The sequence below is a fragment of the Moschus berezovskii genome, chromosome X (genome assembly GCF_049115385.1).
Source record: "Moschus berezovskii isolate FMDL1 chromosome X, NW_MosBer_1.0, whole genome shotgun sequence".
NCBI lineage: Eukaryota > Metazoa > Chordata > Mammalia > Artiodactyla > Moschidae > Moschus > Moschus berezovskii.
This window is the reverse complement of record NC_142488.1, coordinates 35,591,651-35,617,262: the sequence shown is the minus strand read 5'-3', so window position 1 is coordinate 35,617,262 and position 25,612 is coordinate 35,591,651. Positions and strand designations below refer to the sequence as shown.

The 25,612-nt window shown below is 46.4% G+C and overlaps 1 protein-coding gene, 1 long non-coding RNA gene and 2 pseudogenes across 2 annotated transcripts in view; 1 reads left to right on the top strand and 3 right to left on the bottom strand.

The window, feature by feature from the left end:
* LOC148773262 (uncharacterized) overlaps nucleotides 1-25,612 on the top strand; it is a 201,957-nt gene that overhangs the window by 91,504 nt on the left and 84,841 nt on the right. The gene's annotated exons all lie outside the window — the stretch shown is intronic.
* LOC129535059 (ferritin heavy chain pseudogene) lies at nucleotides 4,644-5,298 on the bottom strand (annotated as a pseudogene).
* Nucleotides 11,511-12,165, bottom strand: LOC129535058 (ferritin heavy chain pseudogene; annotated as a pseudogene).
* Nucleotides 18,149-18,730, bottom strand: LOC129563853 (ferritin heavy chain-like). The gene has a single exon (XM_055437575.2). It carries the CDS (start codon nucleotides 18,698-18,700, stop codon nucleotides 18,149-18,151), a length of 552 nt encoding a protein of 183 aa, XP_055293550.2. The 5' UTR covers nucleotides 18,701-18,730.

Genomic DNA, 25,612 nt, shown 5'->3' with positions numbered 1-25,612 from the left:
AGTTCGTGAACCATGAACTTCCAGATATTCAAACTGGATTTACATGTTTTTCAGTGTTAGCCAAATTAAATTTCCTTTTAGGAAGAGAAAGACTATGCAATTGTGATTGCCATGAAGGCACAATCACCATTGTACCAACAATACCCCAAACAGGCATGGCAGACAGTAATTATTAGATAATTATTACTTTTACAAAATGAATGATTTAACAAATGAGCAAATCAACCAACCAATGAATGCAATCATATGTTCTGGTTTTGGGGGCAGTCTGAGAAAGGCAGTAACTGTCTCAAGGTATAAGTTGTCAAATGTCATGGCACCCAGCAGAAATCCACACTGATCTTTTTTTAACATGCAGATTTCCTTGTTTAGCTCTGGCTACAGAGTACAGGTGGAACACTAGTGGGGCTGGAAACATTTTCAATGATAGCAGTTTATATAGTTGAAGGGCTGGAGAACTTTACTGAGGGAAATTTTCTAAGAAACAACTCTTCAGTCTTCAAAAGCAGATACTAACAAGAATGTGAGATTGAAGCTTATAAAATCTGAATGTTTATAGAGAAAATTAACGTAAATTTGTTTTTTAAAATTCCAGGATGAATAGTCACTCTGTGGAAGTTGAGAAAAATAGCTTAGGTCAAATTAAAGGCACCAGTGCATACTTTACAAAGTAGAGACTGGATGTGAAGGACATGTTTCAATGATACAGTGTATAGCCTCAAAATATTCATGGGGTTAATAAAGTATTAGATGAACTCATGGAGTATAAGAGTTTGCAAGACAATTAAGGGGGGTTTCCAGCATGATCTTCAGCTTTTAAAGTCAGTAAAGAGAGAAAAGTACCAAATAGGGTAAAAATCAATTTGGTGCTATTGAGTTTGAGTGAACTCCAGGAGTTGGTGATGGACAGGCAGGCCTGGTGTGCTGTGATTCATGGGGTCACAGAGAGTTGGTCACGACTGAGCAACTGAACTGAACTGAACTGAATGTCATCTGGAATACTGATTGGACAGTGGGTGGTATTTCATATGTTACATTCCTGTGTTCTGATGAAAGTGATTAATAATATACACTGTTTTAAAAACATACAGAACACTGGGAACAGTATGTAAAGAATGAGATAATTAAGGGCTTGTGTGAAAGTAGCTATAAATCTGTGGGCCCATGTGCTGGAAGTGAGCCACACTAATGGATCACATACCAAAGCCTTGGTATCAACTGCCCCTGCTCTCTTCAGTCATCACCATCAAACTATGCTGTAGAATCCAAACTTCTGGTCTGGGATTATGTGGGAAAATGTCACATGAGTGCATCTGCTGGGGGAGAGGAAGGGATGGAGGAGATGGTGGCAGTGGTGGTTGAGGGCCCTGAGTAATACTGTCTCTGAGGAGAGAAGAGATACTTACATGGGAGAAAAACTGTTTAGGGTCTGAAGTCATGACTCACATTTTATCATTTGGATCCCTTAATCATGTTTACAGTTTAGAAACAACACATTTTGTAGACTCCTCCATGTTAGGAAACAAGCTTCAAATCATATTTCAGTGTTTCCAGAATTGGTGCTAATCCTTTTAATCAGTGGTGCTGAATAAAATTGTTGATTTGTCAAACTGGGAAATAGTTCAAGTGGCCATGACCTACACATTAGATTAGTTGTTCAATATAATAACTTGTAAAGCTACATTTTGTAAATGGGACATCAAATCATTGGCTTTCATCTGCTTTTGAAATCTTAATTGCCAAAGGGAATTTTTTTGAGTAAAGTTAATTTTGGAAGTTAAATATAAATAATTTTTCATATTGTCAATCAACAATTTGAAAAAAAGCATAACCATATGTTTCTTATACATAAAAACAAAACTACATATTCTCCTATTTTCTTCATATCTCTTTGTGTGCAGTGAAAGATTTATGCATTGTTTTTGTCAGGAATGAAAAATATTTTCTCAAGGTTAAGTTATCCAAGAATATTGGTATATAAATAATAAAAAAATGTTACCACAGAAGGTTCTAGAATATATTATAAAAATGGTATAAATACTAGAAACTCATGAAATATATGAATGTGAAGAACTATTTTATTCTCAAGTTCTTTTGATTATTGTTATAAACAAGATTTACCTTAAAACAGTGCTGTAAATTTCACATTAAACCATTAAAATTACTGTTTTTGCAATACTTTGTAACAAAACTATACTGGTGTGCTTTGGAAGGTATGAGTTATCTCTAGATTGTGGTCAGTTTCAAATGTATATAAAAGTAGACAGAATATTACAATAAATTCCCATATTCCCATTGTTACCAAACCAAACTTGGGTCCACTTGCCCTCATGCAGTAAAGCCAATCTATTGACTCAGTTTTGGTGCAAAGAAATGCAGCATTTACTGCAGGGAACCAAGCAAGGAATTCAGGATAGCTACCTTGGGGTCACTACAAGTCAGATGACTGAGCGACTTTACTTTCACTTTTCACTTTCACATTGGAGAAGGAAATGGCAACCCACTCCAGTGTTCTTGCCTGGAGAATCCCAGGGACGGGGGAGCCTGGTGGGCTTCCGTCTATGGGGTCACACAGAGTTGGACACGACTGAAGTGACTTGGCAGCAGCAGCAGCAATGCTCAAAACACCCAATCTCCCTGATGGGTTTCAAAAGCATTTTGAAAGGCAAGTTGAGGAAGGGGCATCTCAGGATATGTGATCAGCTTGTGCATAGTTCTTTGATTGATTGATGGTAAGGTACCAGGGCCGTGTCACAGGGGTCAACGTTATCAATCCTTAGGCACCAGTAAGTCTGGAAAGAGGTACATGCTCAGATAATCAAGTAGTTAAATTTCTTCCGTTTGGTGGTGTTTAATTAAATATATATATATTATTTTGACCGTGCCACATGGCTTGAGGGATCTTAGTTCTCCGACCAGGTGACCAGGGCTTGAACCTGGGCCTTTGGCAATAAAAGCCCCAAGTCCTGACCACTGCACTGCCAGAGAATTCCCTTGTGATGGTTTTAACATCTGTAAAACAACTCAGGAAATGTACATAAAGGTATTATTATTTAGGTACTTCAAATTGGAGCTAAGGCAGAGGATATGGGGGAGGGGTCTCTCCTAGAAAGGACCCACAGTGTCCTGCTCAGTTATACCATCTCCCACCTTCAACAGTTACTGACTCCTGGCAATATTTCCTCACCCATTATTATTTTGAAGAAATGCTAAGATATTTCATGCATAAATATTTCAGTATGCATCTGTATAACAGAATTCTTTGTTAAATAATACCACACTACCTTTAAATGTGCTTTGAAAATTTTGTATTTATAACTGAAAAGGCAAAACAGTTTCAAAGATGAGAATTTTGCTCTCAAAGTGTCTTGCATTGTAGGAGTGAATGTCACCAAGGGACCATTTCATGTAAATTGGCAGTTATGTGAGCTATAGCTCTGAAGAACAGTGCACTTCAGTTAACAAAAGTTCATGAGCTATGCTTTCCCAATCTGACTGGAAAAATAAAACTGCAGGATTACATACGAAAAAATATGGAGGTACTGAAGTGCTTTCTCAAGTCTTATGTTTACTGTGTTACAGTGAAAAAAAAAGCAATTTATTGGTCCCCTTTGTAATATGAAGGAGCCATCTTCTAATACTGCTCCAGTCATAAACATAACCTGAGAAGACTGGTTTTTAAAAGTTTAATATTACCAGGCCAGGTACACTAGAGGTTTATAAGAGTGAATCTTAACAGTTTGTGGTTTGTGAAAAAAGTACTGTGAAGAAGTCAGTTCTATATTTTTCTTGAGATGGTAATACTTAAAATATGATGATCGGCAATGCTATTTCATAATTATCCTTACGTATTTGACATACTCTATGTATATGAATATGTTGACAAAGGAATGTTTTCTGCCATATCAATGAATCAGATATTTTTTATATCATATTTTTCAGCCCTTCTGTTGAGGTAAATTTTGAGTGGTACCATGTTACTTTCTATCAGGGTGATACAGTTCAAGTAAAAAATCACACGTGCATGTTTTGTAAGGGCAGCATCCATGCTCAACAGTGGTGACCACAGGAAGTATGTCTCTAGGAAAGCCAGCCCTGCTGCACTTAGATTGTCACTGTAGCCCAAGGTAGAGCTTGTCAGAGAGGGACTCTGCTATGCCAGCATCCAGGACCCCCATCTTGCTACCCAGAAGTCTGTTCCAAACAAAATGAAGACCGCTTTATTTCATTCCCTTCCCAATCCCTTTCCCTTCATTGTTTCTGGAGATCAACCCCAACCATGATTTTCAGGCCATATTTCTATAGCTCATCTATTCACAGGCACCCACATTCACCAGAGCCTCACCTTACCCACCCCCACCCCATATACCACATTGTATATTAGGGGAAGGCACATTTTGTATTGTTCAGGGTCCCATGGATCCCCCTCTTCCCTCCCTCTGTGGAGATCCTGAGCCGCCTGTGAATAGGGCATTGGTAGCTCGAGAAGACTCCCGAATACCTGTTTTAAAACTTGACAGTTAAGGGTTTGCACGCATGAATCAACAAGGCACCTTTATTTCTTTAGGAAGCAATTACTTTATTGGAAGAACTGGCAACACTGAAAGAAGGAAAACTTAAGTGAACTTTTTCTGCAAGGGCAATACTGCGGTCTGCACGGCAAGTAGGGTGACCTTGGGCAGTCACCCAGGACTTGGGGGAATGTCCAGTCCAGGATCAGTCCTTCTTGTCGCCGTCACCCAGGGTGAGCCTGTCAGATAAGTACTCTGCCAAGGCACCTTCCAGTAACCCCATGTAGCTCAGGTTGCTGACAAGGTCCCCCAGCTCCTTGATGAACTTGACCTGCTGGTCCAGGTAGCCGGTCCCCAGGAAGTGGCACAGGTCGGCCTCGCTGTTGTCGGTGGCCAGCTGGTGCAGGTCGAGCAGGATCTGGTGGACGCACTTCTCCAGGTACAGGGTGTCTTGCATGGCCTGGAGTCTGCTCTCCCACTGTTGGGTCTCGGGCTTTCTGATGTTGGGGAAGCAGAGGCGGCCCCCACGCTGGTTCTGCAGGAACATCAGGCTCTCGGCTGTCTTGCTGTGTTCGTGGGAGCGGAGCAGGAAGAAGCGGGAAACATGCTTCAGGGCCACGTCATCACGGTCGAGGTAGAAGGCGACGGCCAGGCACTGGAAGGAGGCGTGGAACTCCAGGGCGGCGAGGAAGTTGACTGCGGCCTCACACTGGGGGTGGTAGTTCGGACGCACCTGCGGGGGTGATGGGGGCAGCATGGCGGGCGACTCCAAGGCCCAGGGAATGGCGGCTTGAATGAGGCGTCTGCGGGGCAGGAATCCGCGGGCGCGTGGGCGCCAGCGGCCTTCTCGGAACCTTGCCATGGTGGATGATGTGGGCGGCAAGAGGCGGGCTCTGGGGCAGACGGCAGGTGTCTGGGTGCGGGCTCTGGGATGGGCGGGTAATGGCGTCCGCTGGGCGGGGTCAGTGCCTGGGCTCGGATTGGTTAAGGAGGAGGTCACGTGGGTGGGCGGGGTCCGTGGGCGGGATCCGAGGGCGGGGCGAGAGCTCTGTCTAGCAAAGCGAGGGTGAGGCAGAGCCGCTTTGAGCTAAGTACTTCGCATCAAGTAAGTTTTTAATTTTGCCGTAATACCCTTTTCCCCAAGGACTTTCTCTTATTCTATAATTGCTCCCTTTTATAGCACCCTTTTCCCATTTTATAAACCCACTGTCATCTGTACAGTTCTGAGAATATGAATTTGGATTTTTTGTAACGTTCTCTTCTGTTTCCAGTAGTATATTTGTTTTTCTTCCTCCAAAAATAGTTCTGTTTATTCATCATGATCTCTTTCACTTCCGTCAAGTATCTGGTAAGCATTTGTCCATCCATATTTGGGAGTAAAGGACTCAGGTTCGATCCCTGAATCTGGAAGATCCTCTGGAGAAGGGAATGGCTACCTACTCCAGTATTCTGGCCTGGAGAATCCCATGGACAGAGGAGCCTGGCGGGCTATAGTCAGTGGGGTCGCACAGAGTCTGACACGACTGAACGACTAAACATTTCCACTTTTTACATTGTGATTGCACCGCCTTCACCCCACCCCGCCACCCCACCTTGTGGTTCTTATTATGATTGCAAGAGGTGCCTCAGTAACAACCCTTAGGGAACTTTGAAAAGAAAACATGGCTTATTACTCACAGGTCCTGGAGGATGCACGGCATGTGTCGGGCTGCACAGCCAGATCATGGGTAGAAAGTGAGTACACGTGCAGCCTAGGTCGCTTTTATTGGGGTCTAGAATGGGATGACTAGCGTGTTACCGATTTAGTCTTCCTTAGTGCACTTAAAACATCAGCGTGAATTAATGTGTCAGAAGGCAAAACCAAGTGGCCAGATGGTCAGTTATCCTAGTCAACCGGTGATCTCTCAAACAAAGGAAACTTCCGTGATGGGGAAGCCTGGCTTTCATCTAGTCTGGTAGCTGGCACTGTGTTTATTTAAGGCAGCTGTCTGTGATGTGGATGCCTTGGCAATCAACAGCTTAAGATCAGGCACTTACGTTACAATAAAAACAAACAAACAACTTAAAAACAAACAAACAAACAAAAAAACAACTCGGGGGACTTCCCTGGTAGTCCAGTGGCTACAACTAAAGCTCCCAGTGCAGGGGGCCTGGGTTCTGTCCCTGGTTGGGGAACTAGATCCCACATACTGCAGCTAAGATCCAGTGCAGGCAAAAAAAGCAAAACAACTCAGGTGCTTAAAGTACAGTCCAGCCTGTGATGCTGAGACAGCAGTTTAGGAGGTGAGGACATGAACGGCCTTCAGTATTTGTAGGCAGGGGCGCTGTCTGTTTCTGGGTGCACCTTTTGTCCTGAGAACTGACTGACAGTCTGATAGGCCTCTTGGTCTAGGGTTGGGTCAGCCAGCAAGCACCCAGCAAGTTCTACCAGATAACATCATAGCGGCTCATCTTCTGGTGCCGTCAGGCAGTGCACTTAGTCCATTGTTTCTGGAATGTCTCAGTGCCCATTGCAGTGTTCCACAATGTGAACTGGGGAGCAAGCCATCCGGGTGAGCAGCTACACCTCCAACATGGTACCGTGGCTCTGGGGTGTCATCTCCAGTGGACGAGGCATAGGCGTCTCTGATCGTGAACTCCTGGCCTGGGACCATGTCGCCTGGGATGGTATCATCTCCAGCGATGAGGCTGTCTCACTCATGAGTGAGGTCCTCTGGAGTGGAGGCCACCCAGAGGTGGGAACCCATGTGGATATGCAGTATTGGTCATCGGCTGGGCATAGTCTAGCCTGATATAACGTAGAGGCGTCCTTGAGGACTGCAGGGCATATCTGATGCCTGCTGCTTGTGGAACAAATTGTTGAGAGCTCTCTGGAGTCATCAAGGACATCTTTAGCAGTGGAATGAGTGGCTGTCCTTTCCTTCCTGGAAGAGCTCATCCAAAGCACATGAATATTCTGGGCACATTTATATCCCATGCTACAGGCGATCTTACGGGTGCTACTTAGGCACAACCATCAGGGCAGTCCCTGCACAGATCCTGGGGGCACATTCCCCATATCCAGATGGGGTTTACGTAGGAGCGATCATAGGGCCAGTTGGCTTGTAGCACTATTTGATGTTGATACTGGCGGGCAAGTATCATTTGGATGTTCCTTCCAGAGAGCCTGTTGCCTTTAAAGGGCTTCCCTGGTGATTCAGAGGCTAAAGAACCTGCCTGCAAGGTGGGATACATGGGTTTGATTCCTGGGTCGGGAGGATCCCCTGGAGAAGGGAATGGTTACCGCATCCAGTATTCTTGTCTGGAGAATCCCATGGACAGAGCAGCCTAGCGGGCTACAGTCCATAAGGTCGCGAAGAATCAGACAGGACCGAGTAACTAACAGTACGCTATGAAGTTTGGATTACTTGGCATTTAATAAAGGTGGTTGTCAGAGGCTTTATACTTCACATGCCTTTTTAAAGGCTATTGCTTTTTCAGTTCTGATACTTGGCACTGGGCTGGAGTTTTCCTACTTCTGGGTCAGCGGTCTTGACGCTTCCTGGCCTCCCCTCAACTCAAGCGTCAGCTCTTACCTTTTGTAGAATTTCTTCAGGGACTTCTGGTTCAAGTTTGTCTCCCCATTGTCGTAGCACAGCTTGGAGGGTACAGGCTTGACCTAGGAGTACTTTAGCGTCTACATTTTCTGGTGAGAAAGTCACTTGAGCATTTCCCCTGTACAGGACTAGGACATTCAGGCCGATAGAGAAAGCTGTGCCCTGTGTATGCTTTCCCCCCTTCCCAATTATATAAGATGTGAGGTAGAAAATGGAGAATGGACATGTCCGAATGCCCTGGGTTGACCTTGGTCATCTAGCGCTTTGGGAACTTGTTTCATTTGATACTGCCCTGCCTGAGGGCAATTTAAAAGATACTAATTTTAAATATGTTTAAATTTAAATGAAACATTTACAATATAATAAACCATCTACTCTTTTAAGCAACAGTTTTTTTATCCCTATTTTACATATGAGAAAACAGAGGCACAGAGAAGGTAATTAACTTTCCCCAGTGCCCTCAATTTAGTAAGTGGCTAGAATGGGATTTGAACCTGGGCCATCTATGTGGAAGAATCCACGACACCAAACTGTTTCTCCGAAACAGGAGCGTAAGAAGGATCTTCAGGCTTCCCTGGTGGCTCAGTGGTAAAGAATCCTTCTGCCAAAGCAGGAGAGACCTGGGTTTGATCCCTGATCCAGGAAGATCCCACATTTCGCAGAGCAACTCAGGCCAGGCATCACAACTGCTGAACCTGTGCTCTAGAGCCGGGGAACCACAACAGTTGAGCCCATGTGCCCCAACTACTAAAGTCCAAGCGCCTCGAGCCCATGGTGTGCAACAGGCGAAGCCACCACAGTAAGAAACCCACATACCGCAACTAGAGAAAAGCCTGCACAGTAACAAAGCCCTAGTACAACCAAAAAGTCAATTTCTAGTTATAAAGATAACAGCTACTCACCTGGTGCTTGCTTCTATCTAGCGGAGCACAGTTAATTGACATATGTAGGATCTGAGACATTGTCAGAGAGAGGAAAATGAAAGTGTTAGTCACTCAGTTGTGTCCGACCATTTGCGACCCCATGGGCTGTAGCCCGCTAGGCTACTCTGTTCATGGAATTCTCCAGGCAAGAACACTAGAGTGGGTGGACATTCCCTTCTCCCAGGATCTGCCTGACCCAGGGACTAAACCTGGGTCTCCTGCATTGCAGGCAGATACTTTGGCGTCTGAGCCACCAGGGAATGCCCGTCAAACAACGAGGAGAGATCCTCAATGTGAGCAGAGAAAGAAACAGAGTGAAAAGTCCCCGGTTGTCTAAGAATAAAGGAACAAGCACATTTTCTGGAAATTTAACTGAAGAGAGTTAATCCTCATTAAAAAAATATATTCAAGTACAGTCATGGTGAGATGAGAAAGTTAATTCCTTTGTAGCCAAATTTGTTTATGTACTTGTAAATATTCAAAGTAAGAGTTGCTCAGTCCTGTCCGACTCTCTACAATCTCATGGACTGTATCCATCAGGCTCCTCTTTCCATGAAACTCTCCAGGCAAGAATACTGGAATGGGTTGCCACTCCCTTCTCCAGGGGATCTTCCTGACCCAGGGATCGAACCCACTTCTCCCACCTTGCGGGCAGATTCTTAACATCTGAGCTACAGGGAGGAATATTTGTAAATATTTGAATATTTGTAAATATTCAAAGCAGTTTCCAAACTTTTGGGAGATTCAGATTGACCATGTGTCAATCTGAGGATCATCTCTTATCAAGGACCTTGTGTCCTTGATCAGGTAGGCAAGATATGTAAAATTAAAAATTTTGCCTTATTAACCACACCTAGGCACAGAAGACGGAGAAGGCAATGGCAAGCCACTCCAGTACTCTTGCCTAGAAAATCCCATGGATGGAGGAGCCTGGTGGGCTGCAGTCCATGGGGTCGCTAAGGGTCGGACATGACTGAGCAACTTCACTTTCACTTTTCACTTTCCACTTTCACACATTGGAGAAGGAAATGGCAACCCACTCCAGTGTTCTTGCCTGGAGAATCCCAGGGACAGGGGAGCCTGGTGGGCTTCCGTCTATGGGGTCACACAGAGTCGGACACGACTGAAGTGACTTAGCAGCAGCAGCAGCAGCAGCAGGCACAGAAGAAACATATTTTGAGTGTTTTTGTTAGGCAAAGGCAATATTAGGATTCACATGTGTAGAGACTTGATCTGATGATGATGTTTCCCATAGGTCTGTTTCTAAAGCCGACGTCCACTCTGAACGCCAGATTTATTTTTCTGGCTACCTGCGTGACAGTTCCACTTGGATGTCTAATATGCATCTCAGGTTTGAAATGATATGCCTTCTCCAACCTTCCATCCGAGCTGTGCACCTGGCAAAAGACCCCAAATTGATAAAAGGGCACCACCATCAACCCAGGCTAAATTAGACTTCTTTCTTCATATCTCACTCTTCCTCTCTGGTCCATGAGGAAACCTTGCTGATATATGCAAATCCATCTGCCATGTGTCTGCATCTCTTCATTTCTTCATCCTCCACTGCAGTAAAACCACCATCGTCTTTCACCTGGACCAGCTGTGATGCCTACTAAGTGGTCTCCCAGCTTCCACCCTTCCCCCTCTACATTCCTCAATGCAGCCAGTGCCACTGACTTCATATTCAGGGGGCTTCATTTTACTGTATATTCAATATCACAAATTGACCTTCATCATGAGCTTATATTTTTCACACTAGAAGGGCTATACAGAATCGCCCTCAATAGAATTGAGGTAAATTTTGAGTGGTATCATGTTACTTTATCACAGGGTGGTACAGTTCAAGTAAAAATCACACGTGGATGTTTTGTAAGGGCAGAATCCATGCTCAACAGTGGTGACCACAGGAAGTGTGTCTCTAGGAAAGCCAGCCCTGCTGCACTTAGATTGTCACTGTAGCCCAGGGTGAGATTGTCAGAGAGGGACTCGGCTATGCCAGCATCCAGGGCCCCCATCTTGCTACCCAGAAGTCTGCTCCAAACAAAATGAAGACCGCTTTATTTCATTCCCTTCTCAATCCCTTTCCCTTCACTGTTTCTGGAGATCAACCCCAACCATGATTTTCAGGCCATATTTCTATAGCTCATCTATTCACAGGCACCCACATTCACCAGAGCCTCATCTCACCCACCCCCACCCCATATACCACATTGTATATTAGGGGAAGGTACATTTTGTATTGTTCAGGGTCCCATGGATCCCCTTCTTCCCTCCCTCTTTGGAGATCCTGAGCTGCCTGCGAACAGGGCATTGGTAGCTCGAGAAGACTCCCGAATACCTGTTTTAAAACTTGACAGTTAAGGGTTTGCACGCATGAATCAACAAGGCACCTTTATTTCTTTAGGAAGCAATTACTTTATTGGAAGAACTGGCAACACTGAAAGAAGGAAAACTTAAGTGAACTTTTTCTGCAAGGGCAATACTGCGGTCTGCACGGCAAGTAGGGTGACCTTGGGCAGTCACCCAGGACTTGGGGGAATGTCCAGTCCAGGATCAGTCCTTCTTGTCGCCGTCACCCAGGGTGAGCCTGTCAGATAAGTACTCTGCCAAGGCACCTTCCAGTAACCCCATGTAGCTCAGGTTGCTGACAAGGTCCCCCAGCTCCTTGATGAACTTGACCTGCTGGTCCAGGTAGCCGGTCCCCAGGAAGTGGCACAGGTCGGCCTCGCTGTTGTCGGTGGCCAGCTGGTGCAGGTCGAGCAGGATCTGGTGGACGCACTTCTCCAGGTACAGGGTGTCTTGCATGGCCTGGAGTCTGCTCTCCCACTGTTGGGTCTCGGGCTTTCTGATGTTGGGGAAGCAGAGGCGGCCCCCACGCTGGTTCTGCAGGAACATCAGGCTCTCGGCTGTCTTGCTGTGTTCGTGGGAGCGGAGCAGGAAGAAGCGGGAAACATGCTTCAGGGCCACGTCATCACGGTCGAGGTAGAAGGCGACGGCCAGGCACTGGAAGGAGGCGTGGAACTCCAGGGCGGCGAGGAAGTTGACTGCGGCCTCACACTGGGGGTGGTAGTTCGGACGCACCTGCGGGGGTGATGGGGGCAGCATGGCGGGCGACTCCAAGGCCCAGGGAATGGCGGCTTGAATGAGGCGTCTGCGGGGCAGGAATCCGCGGGCGCGTGGGCGCCAGCGGCCTTCTCGGAACCTTGCCATGGTGGATGATGTGGGCGGCAAGAGGCGGGCTCTGGGGCAGACGGCAGGTGTCTGGGTGCGGGCTCTGGGATGGGCGGGTAATGGCGTCCGCTGGGCGGGGTCAGTGCCTGGGCTCGGATTGGTTAAGGAGGAGGTCACATGGGTGGGCGGGGTCCGTGGGCGGGATCCGAGGGCGGGGCGAGAGCTCTGTCTAGCAAAGCGAGGGTGAGGCAGAGCCGCTTTGAGCTAAGTACTTCGCATCAAGTAAGTTTTTAATTTTGCCGTAATACCCTTTTCCCCAAGGACTTTCTCTTATTCTATAATTGCTCCCTTTTATAGCACCCTTTTCCCATTTTATAAACCCACTGTCATCTGTACAGTTCTGAGAATATGAATTTGGATTTTTTGTAACGTTCTCTTCTGTTTCCAGTAGTATATTTGTTTTTCTTCCTCCAAAAATAGTTCTGTTTATTCATCATGATCTCTTTCACTTCCGTCAAGTATCTGGTAAGCATTTGTCCATCCATATTTGGGAGTAAAGGACTCAGGTTCGATCCCTGAATCTGGAAGATCCTCTGGAGAAGGGAATGGCTACCTACTCCAGTATTCTGGCCTGGAGAATCCCATGGACAGAGGAGCCTGGCGGGCTATAGTCAGTGGGGTCGCACAGAGTCTGACACGACTGAACGACTAAACATTTCCACTTTTTACATTGTGATTGCACCGCCTTCACCCCACCCCGCCACCCCACCTTGTGGTTCTTATTATGATTGCAAGAGGTGCCTCAGTAACAACCCTTAGGGAACTTTGAAAAGAAAACATGGCTTATTACTCACAGGTCCTGGAGGATGCACGGCATGTGTCGGGCTGCACAGCCAGATCATGGGTAGAAAGTGAGTACACGTGCAGCCTAGGTCGCTTTTATTGGGGTCTAGAATGGGATGACTAGCGTGTTACCGATTTAGTCTTCCTTAGTGCACTTAAAACATCAGCGTGAATTAATGTGTCAGAAGGCAAAACCAAGTGGCCAGATGGTCAGTTATCCTAGTCAACCGGTGATCTCTCAAACAAAGGAAACTTCCGTGATGGGGAAGCCTGGCTTTCATCTAGTCTGGTAGCTGGCACTGTGTTTATTTAAGGCAGCTGTCTGTGATGTGGATGCCTTGGCAATCAACAGCTTAAGATCAGGCACTTACGTTACAATAAAAACAAACAAACAACTTAAAAACAAACAAACAAACAAAAAAACAACTCGGGGGACTTCCCTGGTAGTCCAGTGGCTACAACTAAAGCTCCCAGTGCAGGGGGCCTGGGTTCTGTCCCTGGTTGGGGAACTAGATCCCACATACTGCAGCTAAGATCCAGTGCAGGCAAAAAAAGCAAAACAACTCAGGTGCTTAAAGTACAGTCCAGCCTGTGATGCTGAGACAGCAGTTTAGGAGGTGAGGACATGAACGGCCTTCAGTATTTGTAGGCAGGGGCGCTGTCTGTTTCTGGGTGCACCTTTTGTCCTGAGAACTGACTGACAGTCTGATAGGCCTCTTGGTCTAGGGTTGGGTCAGCCAGCAAGCACCCAGCAAGTTCTACCAGATAACATCATAGCGGCTCATCTTCTGGTGCCGTCAGGCAGTGCACTTAGTCCATTGTTTCTGGAATGTCTCAGTGCCCATTGCAGTGTTCCACAATGTGAACTGGGGAGCAAGCCATCCGGGTGAGCAGCTACACCTCCAACATGGTACCGTGGCTCTGGGGTGTCATCTCCAGTGGACGAGGCATAGGCGTCTCTGATCGTGAACTCCTGGCCTGGGACCATGTCGCCTGGGATGGTATCATCTCCAGCGATGAGGCTGTCTCACTCATGAGTGAGGTCCTCTGGAGTGGAGGCCACCCAGAGGTGGGAACCCATGTGGATATGCAGTATTGGTCATCGGCTGGGCATAGTCTAGCCTGATATAACGTAGAGGCGTCCTTGAGGACTGCAGGGCATATCTGATGCCTGCTGCTTGTGGAACAAATTGTTGAGAGCTCTCTGGAGTCATCAAGGACATCTTTAGCAGTGGAATGAGTGGCTGTCCTTTCCTTCCTGGAAGAGCTCATCCAAAGCACATGAATATTCTGGGCACATTTATATCCCATGCTACAGGCGATCTTACGGGTGCTACTTAGGCACAACCATCAGGGCAGTCCCTGCACAGATCCTGGGGGCACATTCCCCATATCCAGATGGGGTTTACGTAGGAGCGATCATAGGGCCAGTTGGCTTGTAGCACTATTTGATGTTGATACTGGCGGGCAAGTATCATTTGGATGTTCCTTCCAGAGAGCCTGTTGCCTTTAAAGGGCTTCCCTGGTGATTCAGAGGCTAAAGAACCTGCCTGCAAGGTGGGATACATGGGTTTGATTCCTGGGTCGGGAGGATCCCCTGGAGAAGGGAATGGTTACCGCATCCAGTATTCTTGTCTGGAGAATCCCATGGACAGAGCAGCCTAGCGGGCTACAGTCCATAAGGTCGCGAAGAATCAGACAGGACCGAGTAACTAACAGTACGCTATGAAGTTTGGATTACTTGGCATTTAATAAAGGTGGTTGTCAGAGGCTTTATACTTCACATGCCTTTTTAAAGGCTATTGCTTTTTCAGTTCTGATACTTGGCACTGGGCTGGAGTTTTCCTACTTCTGGGTCAGCGGTCTTGACGCTTCCTGGCCTCCCCTCAACTCAAGCGTCAGCTCTTACCTTTTGTAGAATTTCTTCAGGGACTTCTGGTTCAAGTTTGTCTCCCCATTGTCGTAGCACAGCTTGGAGGGTACAGGCTTGACCTAGGAGTACTTTAGCGTCTACATTTTCTGGTGAGAAAGTCACTTGAGCATTTCCCCTGTACAGGACTAGGACATTCAGGCCGATAGAGAAAGCTGTGCCCTGTGTATGCTTTCCCCCCTTCCCAATTATATAAGATGTGAGGTAGAAAATGGAGAATGGACATGTCCGAATGCCCTGGGTTGACCTTGGTCATCTAGCGCTTTGGGAACTTGTTTCATTTGATACTGCCCTGCCTGAGGGCAATTTAAAAGATACTAATTTTAAATATGTTTAAATTTAAATGAAACATTTACAATATAATAAACCATCTACTCTTTTAAGCAACAGTTTTTTTATCCCTATTTTACATATGAGAAAACAGAGGCACAGAGAAGGTAATTAACTTTCCCCAGTGCCCTCAATTTAGTAAGTGGCTAGAATGGGATTTGAACCTGGGCCATCTATGTGGAAGAATCCACGACACCAAACTGTTTCTCCGAAACAGGAGCGTAAGAAGGATCTTCAGGCTTCCCTGGTGGCTCAGTGGTAAAGAATCCTTCTGCCAAAGCAGGAGAGACCTGGGTTTGATCCCTGATCCAGGAAGATCCCACATTTCGCAGAGCAACTCAGGCCAGGCATCACAACTGCTGAACCTGTGCTCTAGAGCCGGGGAACCACAACAGTTGAGCCCATGTGCCCCAACTACTAAAGTCCAAGCGCCTCGAGCCCATGGTGTGCAACAGGCGAAGCCACCACAGTAAGAAACCCACATACCGCAACTAGAGAAAAGCCTGCACAGTAACAAAGCCCTAGTACAACCAAAAAGTCAATTTCTAGTTATAAAGATAACAGCTACTCACCTGGTGCTTGCTTCTATCTAGCGGAGCACAGTTAATTGACATATGTAGGATCTGAGACATTGTCAGAGAGAGGAAAATGAAAGTGTTAGTCACTCAGTCGTGTCCGACCATTTGCGACCCCATGGACTGTAGCCCGCTAGGCTACTCTGTTCATGGAATTCTCCAGGCAAGAACACTAGAGTGGGAGGACATTCCCTTCTCCCAGGATCTGCCTGACCCAGGGACTAAACCTGGGTCTCCTGCATTGCAGGCAGATACTTTGGCGTCTGAGCCACCAGGAAATGCCCGTCAAACAACGAGGAGAGATCCTCAATGTGAGCAGAGAAAGAAACGGTGAAAAGTCCCCGGTTGTCTAAGAACAAAGGAACAAGCACATTTTCTGGAAATTTAACTGAAGAGAGTTAATCCTCATGTTAAAAAAATATTCAAGTGCAGTCGTGGTGAAATGGGAAAGTTAATTCTTTGTAGCCAAGCTTGTTTATATACTTGTAAATATTCAAAGTAAGAGTTGCTCAGTCATGTCCGACTCTCTGCAATCCCATGGACTGTAGCCACCAGGCTCCTCTTTCCATGGAATTCTCCAGGCAAGAATAGTGGAATGGGTTGCCACTCCCTTCTCCATGGGATCTTCCTGACCCAGGGATCGAACCCTCTTCTCCCACCTTGCGGGCAGATTCTTTACCATGTAAACTACAGGGAGGAATATTTGTAAATATTTGAATATTTGTAAATATTCAAAGCAGTTTCCAAACTTTTGGGAGATTCAGATTGACCATGTGTCAGTCTGAGGATCATCTCTTATCAAGGACCATGTGTCCTTGATCAGATAGGCAACATCTGTAAAATGTAAAATTTTGCCTTATTAACCACACCTAGGCACAGAATAAACATATTTTGAGTGTTTTTATTAGGCAAAGGCAATATTAGGGATTACGTGTGTAGAGACTTTATCTGATCGTGATGTTTCCCATAGGTCTGTTTCTAAAGCTGACATCCACTCTGAACTCCAGATTTATTTTTCTGGCTACCTGCATGACAGTTCCACTTGGATGTCTAATATGCATCTCAGATTTGAAATGACATGCCTTCTCCAACCTTCCATCCGAGCTGTGCCCCTAGCAAAAGACCCCAAATTGATAAAAGGGCACCACTATCAACCCAGGCTAAATTAGACTTCTTTCTTCATATCTCACTCTTCCTCTCTGGTCCAGGAAGAAACCTTGCTGATGTATCCAAATCCATCTGCCATGTGTCTGCATCTCTTCATTTCTTCATCCTCCACTGCAGTAAAACCACCATCGTCTTTCACCTGGACCAGCTGTGATGCCTACTAACTGGTCTCCCAGCTTCCACCCTTCCCCCTCTACATTCCTCAGTGCAGCCAGTGCCACAGACTTCATATTCAGGGGGCTTCATTTTACTGTATATTCAATATCACAAATTGACCTTCATCCGTGAGCTTATATTTTTCACACTAGAAGGGCTATACAGAATCGCCCTCAATAGAATTGAGGTAAATTTTGAGTGGTATCATGTTACTTTATCACAGGGTAGTACAGTTCAAGTAAAAATCACACATGGATGTTTTGTAAGGGCAGCATCCATGCTCAACAGTGGTGACCACAGGAAGTGTGTCTCTAGGAAAGCCAGCCCTGCTGCACTTAGATTGTCACTGTAGCCCAGGGCGAGCTTGTCAGAGAGGGACTCGGCTATGCCAGCATCCAGGGCCCCCATCTTGCTACCCAGAAGTCTGCTCCAAACAAAATGAAGACCACTTTATTTCATTCCCTTCCCAATCCTTTTCCCTTCACTGTTTCTGGATATCAATCCCAACCATGATTTTCAGGCCATATTTCTATAGCTCATCTATTCACAGGCACCCACATTCACCAGAGCCTCACCTCACCTACCCCCACCCCATATACCACATTGTATATTAGGGGAAGGTACATTTTGTATTGTTCAGGGTCCCATGGATCCCCTTCTTCCCTCCCTATGTGGAGATCCTGAGCCTCCTGCGAACAGGGCATTGGTAGCTCGAGAAGACTCCCGAATACCTGTTTTAAAACTTGACAGTTAAGGGTTTGCACGCATGAATCAACAAGGTACCTTTATTTCTTTAGGAGGCAATTACTTTATTGGAAGAACCGGCAACACTGAAAGAAGGAAAACTTAAGTGAACTTTTTCTGCAAGGGCAATACTGCGGTCTGCATGGCAAGCAGGGTGACCTTGGGCAGTCACCCAGGACTTGGGGGAATGTCCAGTCCAGGATCAGTCCTTCTTGTCGCCGTCACCCAGGGTGAGCTTGTCAAAGAAGTACTGTGCCAGGGTATCTCCTGGGAATTCCATGTAGCTCAGGTTGCTGACAAGGTCCCCCAGCTCCTTGATGAACTTGACCTGCTGGTCCAGGTAGCCGGTCCCCAGGAAGTGGCACAGGTCGGCGTCGCTGCTGTCGGTGGCCATCTGGGTCAGGTCGAGCAGGCTCTGGTGGACGCACTTCTCCAGGTACAGGGTGTCTTGCATGGCCTGGAGCCCACTCTCCCATTGTTGGGTCTCAGGCTTTCTGATGTTGGGGAAGCAGATGCGGCCCCCACGCCGGTTCTGCAGGAACATCAGGCTCTCAGCTGTCTTGCTGTGCTTGTGGGAGTGGAGCAGGAAGAAGCGGGAGAAACGCTGCAGGCCCACATCATCACGGTCGAGGTAGAAGGCGACGGCCAGGCACTGGAAGGAGGCGTGGAGCTCCAGGGCGGCGTGGCTGTTGACCGCAGCCTCACACTCGGGGAGGTAGTTCTGACGCACCTGCGGGGGCGATGGAGGCATCATGGCAGGCCAGTCCAAGACCCAGGGAACGGCGGCTCGGATGAGGCGTCTGTGGGGCAGGAATAGGCAGGCACGCGGGCGCCAGTGGCCTCCTTGGAACCTTGTCAGGGTGGACGATTTGGGCGACTGGATGCGGGCTCTAGGCCACATGGCAGGTGTCTTGGTGCGGGCTCTGGGAGGGGCGGTAATGGCGTCCGCTGTGAGGGGTCAGTGCCTGGCCTTGGATTGGTTAAGGAAGAGGTCACGTGGGTGGGCGGGATCCGAGGGCGGGGCGAGGGCTCTGTCTATCAAAGCCAGGGTGAGGCAGAGCCGCTTTGAGCTGAGTGTTTCTCACCCACAAAATTTTTCCTTTTGCCGTAATACATCACTCCCTTTTATAAGCCTCCTGTCATCTTTACAGTTCTGAGAATATGAATTTGGATTTTTTGTAATGTTCTCTTCTGTTTCCTGTAGTATATTTGTATTTTTTCCTCCAAAGATAGTTCTGTTTATTCATCATGATCTCTTTCACTTCCGTCATTTACCTGGTAAGCATTTGTCCATCCATATGAAGAAAGCTGATCGCCGAAGAATCGATGCTTTTGAACTGTGGTGTTGGAGAAGACTCTTGAGAGTCCCTTATACTGCAAGGAGATCCAACCAGTCCGTTCTAAAGGAGATCAATCCTGGATGTTCATTGGAGGGACTGATGCTAAAGCTGAAACTCCAATACTTTGGCCACCTCATGAGACGAGTTGACTCACTGGAAAAGACTCTGATGCTGGGAAAGGTTGGGGGCGGGAGGAGAAGGGGACGACGGAGAATGAGATGGCTGGATGGCATCACCGATTCTGTGGACATGAGTTTGAGTGAACTCCGGGAGTTGGTGATGGACAGGGAGGCCTGGCGTGCTGTGATTCATGGGGTCGCGGAGAGTCGGACACGACTGAGCGACTGAACTGAACTGAACTGATTTGCGAGTAAAGGACTCATTTGATTAGCTTTGAAATTTACCATGGATCTGAGTGCTACAGTTATGACATCCATTCCACAGTTAGTCTTCTCTGAATGGGAGTGTAGAGTGTGTCAATTAAGGAGTTGTTTTCTCTCTTTGGGATACATGGTTTGGAGCTTGCAAGTAAGGTAAGGACCATCCCAAATGCCAAAATCTTGGTATTTTCTAAAATTGCAAGACTTTCCTGTATCTCTTCTAGATTGATTATGTCTTTGTGTTTTGTTTCTTTCTCTCCTGTGGAGTGGGCCCACAGTTACCTCATAGCTTCTCTCATATGGTTTCCCTTCCCTAGCCTTTGAGTGACATAAGGAGACTCTAGCCCATCCTCTGCCCCATCAGTGTGCGCTGGGTCTTCGTAAGAACAGCAAGTAAAAATGTACTGTGTTATGCTATTACGACTCAGAATATTTGTTGTAGCAGTTACGTACCCTGACTAGTTAGCCAGGAAGGAAGTTCTGCGTGACTACAGGTTATAAATTACTGTAAGCCTACAGCATTTCCTCTTGGTGCAAATGTAGATCCAGAAGTCAAAAAGTCTAGGTAGAGCTGAATTATCATACTCCTGATTCTTTGGCTGCTGCTGCTAAGTCGCTTCAGTCGTGTCCGTCTGTGTTCGACCCCATAGTTGGTAGCCCACCAGGCTCACCCGTCCCTAGGATTCTCCAGGCAAGAACACTGGGGTGGGTTTCCATTTCCTTCTCCAGTGCGTGAAAGTAAAGTCGCTCAGTCCTGTCCAACTCTTAGCGACCCCATAGACTGTAGCCCACCAGGCTTCTCTGTCCATGGGATTTTCCAGGCAAGAGTACTGGAGTGGGATTCTTTGCCTACATTCATCGATAATATATATCAATCCTCCTTCCCTTTTCCCTCATGGAGAGTAGAATGAAAAATCCCTCAAGGACCCATGAAGCACAAGGAATAAATTTTTCCATTTTCCTCAGTGCTGGGGAACAAACCCACGCTGGTCCTCAGGTGCTCAGCCTTCAGCCAGCAACAGGAGGCATAAGCGGTGGGAGTGAGACTGGCTGACCCCTGTGGTGAGGGAGATGTGGGTCGTGTAAGAACACGGGCACCCCCTGGAACCCCATCACTGGAGGAAGTGTTTGTGTGAGGCAGCTGCCCAGAAGAGGAGGATGCTGGTCCAGAGCTAAAGAGATGGTCCAAGGATGGTACCATTTTGTCTTCCAAACTGGACTGTGAGGTCTGTAAACTGGAGGGAGTCCGAGGCCTCTGTGTCTCCTACACCACACATCACGCCGCGCGCTTAACACCTCCTTCCCCAAGCAATTCTTCACCTTTGGAAAACAGTATTTAGAGAAAGGAGCAACAAGAGTGGCTCAGAAAGGCCTGGAACACCCTGTGTGAGACATCTGTAGGGGTGGAAAATAGCTTCACCTCCCAAATACAGACTCGAAAGGCCTCGGGGCAGGGTTTCCTGGCAGTGCTCTCCATGAAGCCCAGTGTTCGGGAGCCTAGCCACTGTGAGCACTGCCCAGTGAAGGTAACCAGGGAGCCAGTCTCTGTGAAAGATCTGATGCATCCTCACCAGACCAGCTGACCTCCTGCATTTTTGCTCATCCTCACAATTTGTTGAGATAGGCAGGTTTGGTTTTATCTTTGCCCACACAAGGAAACTGAGAAGTCCTCAATACAAACTTCTTCTCCAAGATGATATGAAAAGTGGAGTCAAGTTAGATCTGACTCTCAGCTGTACCCCTGTGACCTCAGTCACCTGTTCAATACATAAAAATGAAAAGTGTTCATCGCTCAGTCATGTCCGGCTGTTTGTGACCCCATGGACTGTAGCCCGCCAGGCTCCTCCATCCATGGGATTTTCCAGGCAAGAATACTGGAGTGGGTTGCCATTCCCTTCTCCAGGGGATCTTCCCGACCCAGGAATTGAACCCAGGTCTCCTGCATTGCAGGCAGAGTCTTTACCATCTGAGGCACCAGGGAGCTCAGGGAAACCCTCTGTTCAATAAAGTGGGGTGTGAATCAGACATAGAGTCATGCCATTTCTCAAGGCCTCTCCTAGTTTTGAGAACAAAGAGGTTCAGACAAAGAGCTGTTCTTGATTCTGTAGCAGCTCAGTAACCTTGCCCCCCTTGTTCTTGGCACCATTCTAACCTTCAGCCAGGCCGGGTGTCCCCTCCCGAACCACACACACCAGTCTCTTCTTGCTCAGATTCTACTAGGAAAGGAATTAAAGTAAATTTTCAAAATCACAGAGGATTATCGTTTGAACAAAACCTTTCCTCAGCAGGCTGCCAACCCCTGACCATAGCCGGGATGAGGGGTTAAGTGGTGTATCACTCCTGTCATGTGCTGCCACCCCTCCACCAGCTGAGTTGTTCTCGATTCTGTTGGTCTAATTTGTAGATGACATTTTCTCAAGAGTTCGTGATCTGTTATCCTCTATCAATGGGGATAATCAACATTTCACCCTGGGGGTAAAATAGAGGCTTGGGTTTCCTTTCCACCTAGGACTAAAGTAAGTTTTCTAGGGAGTTATTTAGCACCTCTCTCCCAAACTGCTGTCCCTTGGTCAATTCTCCAAATAAGCATTGATATTTGTGTATGCTTTTTTGCAACACGAGTGTACTTTGTGAAGTCTTATGAAGATCACCACCCTTCTCCATTTCTCAGCAGTTTGATGCACAGAAATCCCAAACAATTGCTTCGTGGTTATGTGTGCCTCTTTGGCATAACTAAACCAACACTTATCAAATATCAGCCATAATTCTATTTTTTCTTTAGGCTGTGCCAGGTGTCATGGGGAAGCTTAGTTCCCTGCCCAGGGATTGAACTCATACCCCTGGATTGGGAGGGCAGAGTCTTAACCAAGAAAGTCCCTGGACCATAATTCTTCACACCCCATTTTTGAATCTGGAGAGGGGCTGATATGTCAAAAACCACCCATGTGCAACATTTAATGGCCAACAATGGACTCAGACAGATGTCTTGTAGAAACTTAACACAGAGCCATGGGGATCATCACTGGCCCTTCATCATTTCCTGTCACTTATATTATGATTAAGCACACGTTGTTAAAAAATCCAATACCTCAGTTGTACTTTTGAATCTAGAAGGAGTTGAAATCAGTCTTTTGTCACAAGTAGCTTGAGCCTGTGACTCTCCTGTGGAGACTTCTAGTCCGGCTGTGGTCCTGTGACCACTGAGTGCTTGACCCATGTGGACAACTTGTGACCACATGACCTGTTTGACCCAAAGGGGAGTGAGAAAGAAGCACTCAGGATGAAAGGAAACAACGAAAGTCTTGGTTTAGCCTCAGTAGCCTTGCTATTGGCTGGAAATACCTGGGGCCCTTACCTGATCCCCCCACAGACATTTCCCCTGTGGGAGCCAGTATAGGTGGCTCACACAGTAAAGAGTCTGCCTGCAGTACAGGAGACCTGAGTTTGATCCCTGAGTGGAGAAGATCCCCTGGAGAAAGGAAGGGCTCCCCACTCCATTATTCTGGCCTGGAGAATCCCATGGACAGAGGAGCCTGGGAGGCTACAGTCCATGGGGTCGCACAGTGTTGGACACAACTGAGGGACTAACACTTTCACTTTTCACTTTGTTGTTTGCAACAAGTGCCCTGACTGAAACAAGTGATGTGTGGAGAAGTCCATGAGGGTACTGCCTCTGGATATTGCAGCCATCAAGTGGATGTTGGTGCCTCATTTATGTAGTCAGGCTTCCACTAAAATGTTTGCTATGTTGAAAAGAACTTAGCTGACTTTCACTTTCAAATATGCTTTTTCTATATTACTCATGCTTTCAGTTTAAAGAACCAATATAAAAATAAATACATGGTGAAAAATTAGGATATATAATTTAGAAAAAGAGGTATAGTTGCTAACACTGAGAGAAACGGTGTAGATATTTTTCCCATTACTTTTTAATTTTCAAGCACAACATAACCCAACATTCTCCCACCCACTTCCCTTGCTTAAGCAGAGTGAAATGAACTTACTATTTCTTGGCTGCTCCTTCTCTGGGTGATAATCTTTGGCTCCTGAACTCTTAAGCAACTTTGCATCAAAAGCAGCAGCACTAGTCTCTGGTGTACTAAGGGGGAGATACAGTGATTAGTACACCCCATTACTTTTGTGTGTATTTTCTGCAAAAACATGGAAAGTCTCCTGTAGCTACAATACAACAGTCAAAATTGGGGAATGAACATTGATGCATTACTACCATCGAATATTCAGATGCCATTCAAGTTTTTCCCCAGTTTCCCGCAAAATGTCTTATGCAGCAAAAGGACCCAATTCGGAATCTCATGCTATAGTCAGTTATCTTGACTGTTAGCTTCCTTCAGTCTGGCAAAATTCATGAGTCTCTCTTTGTCTTGCATGCCTTGACACTTTTGAGGATCATAAGCCAGTTATTTTGTAGAATGTCTCTGAATTTGGGGTTGCGTAGTGTTTTGAGTATAAGGGCTTTTTTTCTTCATTTGTTTGATATTTCTTCTTTATAATTTACCAGTTTTTCTTCAAACATGATGATTCTTAATTCATGCTTGAATTTTAGATACCCTATTAAACATTCAGCTGTGTGAATTTAGAAAGCCAGGGAGATCAGAGGTGGGACAGCTTCTACTCTGGCCAGTCATTAATGAAATTGGAGAGAATCAACTCTTATTTTTGGTGAAATGCTGCGTTTGGATTCTTCTTGTTCTTCCTGGGTATTGCCATCCACCTGTGGGTCCTGTCCCAACCCTGTGACCTAAGCTTCCATGCATCCTGCTCTTATCTAAAAGCATTTACCCCTGCTCTTGCTACTGCTCACTGTGGGGAGTAGGAAGCAGTTGTGGGCAAGAGTATGTGTTCTTCTGTGGTATCCAACTAATCACCTTCTTAGATGTGTCCAGACTCAAGGCTGAAGGACCCTATGCATAATTGGAAAGAGTAGAGCCAAGCATGGTCTATCTGATTAATCAGCTCAGAACCTGCCCAGTAAAGTTTGGAAGTGGGTTATGTTCCCAGTGAGTTTGTATTGCTGAGGAGGGCCCAGCCACATATACAGTACGCATATGGCTTCTTCCTTTCTTTGAAGAAGCATGACAGGAAAGGGAAAGAAAGATAATCGGAGATGAGGGACAGAAACCACAATCCAAACTCTTAAGAGCTGCCTGGTGTTGAGAACATAAAGCAGAAATATCTGCAAGTTGGGGCATTCAGAGAGAGGCAGTTGGCGATCCAGAAGTTGTTCAAAAATTTAAGAGCCACCTTATCAACTTGACTGTTCTAGGGAAAATGGCTGGACCAACACACAAGTCACTTAATATCTTTAATTTCTTCTTCTATAAAATAAGATTCAGTTCAGTTCAGTCTCTCAGTCATGTCCGACTCTTTGCGACCCCGTGAATCACAGCATGCCAGGCCACCCTGTCCATCACCAACTCTCGGAGTTCACTCAAACTCATGTCCATCGAGTCAGTGATGCCATCCAACCACCTCATTCTCTGTCGTCCCCGTCTCTTCCTGCCCCCAATCCCTCCCAGCATCAGAGTCTTTTCCAGTGAGTCAACTCATCGCATGAGGTGGCCAAAATATTGGAGTTTCAGCTTTAGCATCAGTCCTTCCAATGAACACCCAGGATCGATCTCCTTTAGAATGGACTGGTTGGATCTTCTTGCAGTCCAAGGGACTCTCAAGAGTCTTCTCCAGCACCACAGTTCAAAAGCATCAATTCTTCGGCGATCAGCTTTCTTCACAGTCCAACTCTCACATCCATACATGACCACTGGAAAAACCATAGCCCTGACTAGACGGACCTTTGTTGGCAAAGTAATGTCTCTACTTTTTAATATGCTATCTAGGTTGGTCATTACTTTCCTTCCAAGGAGTAAGCGTCTTTTAATTTCATGGCTGCAAGAAACTCAAAAAGAACACATGCAAATTGGGAAGTTC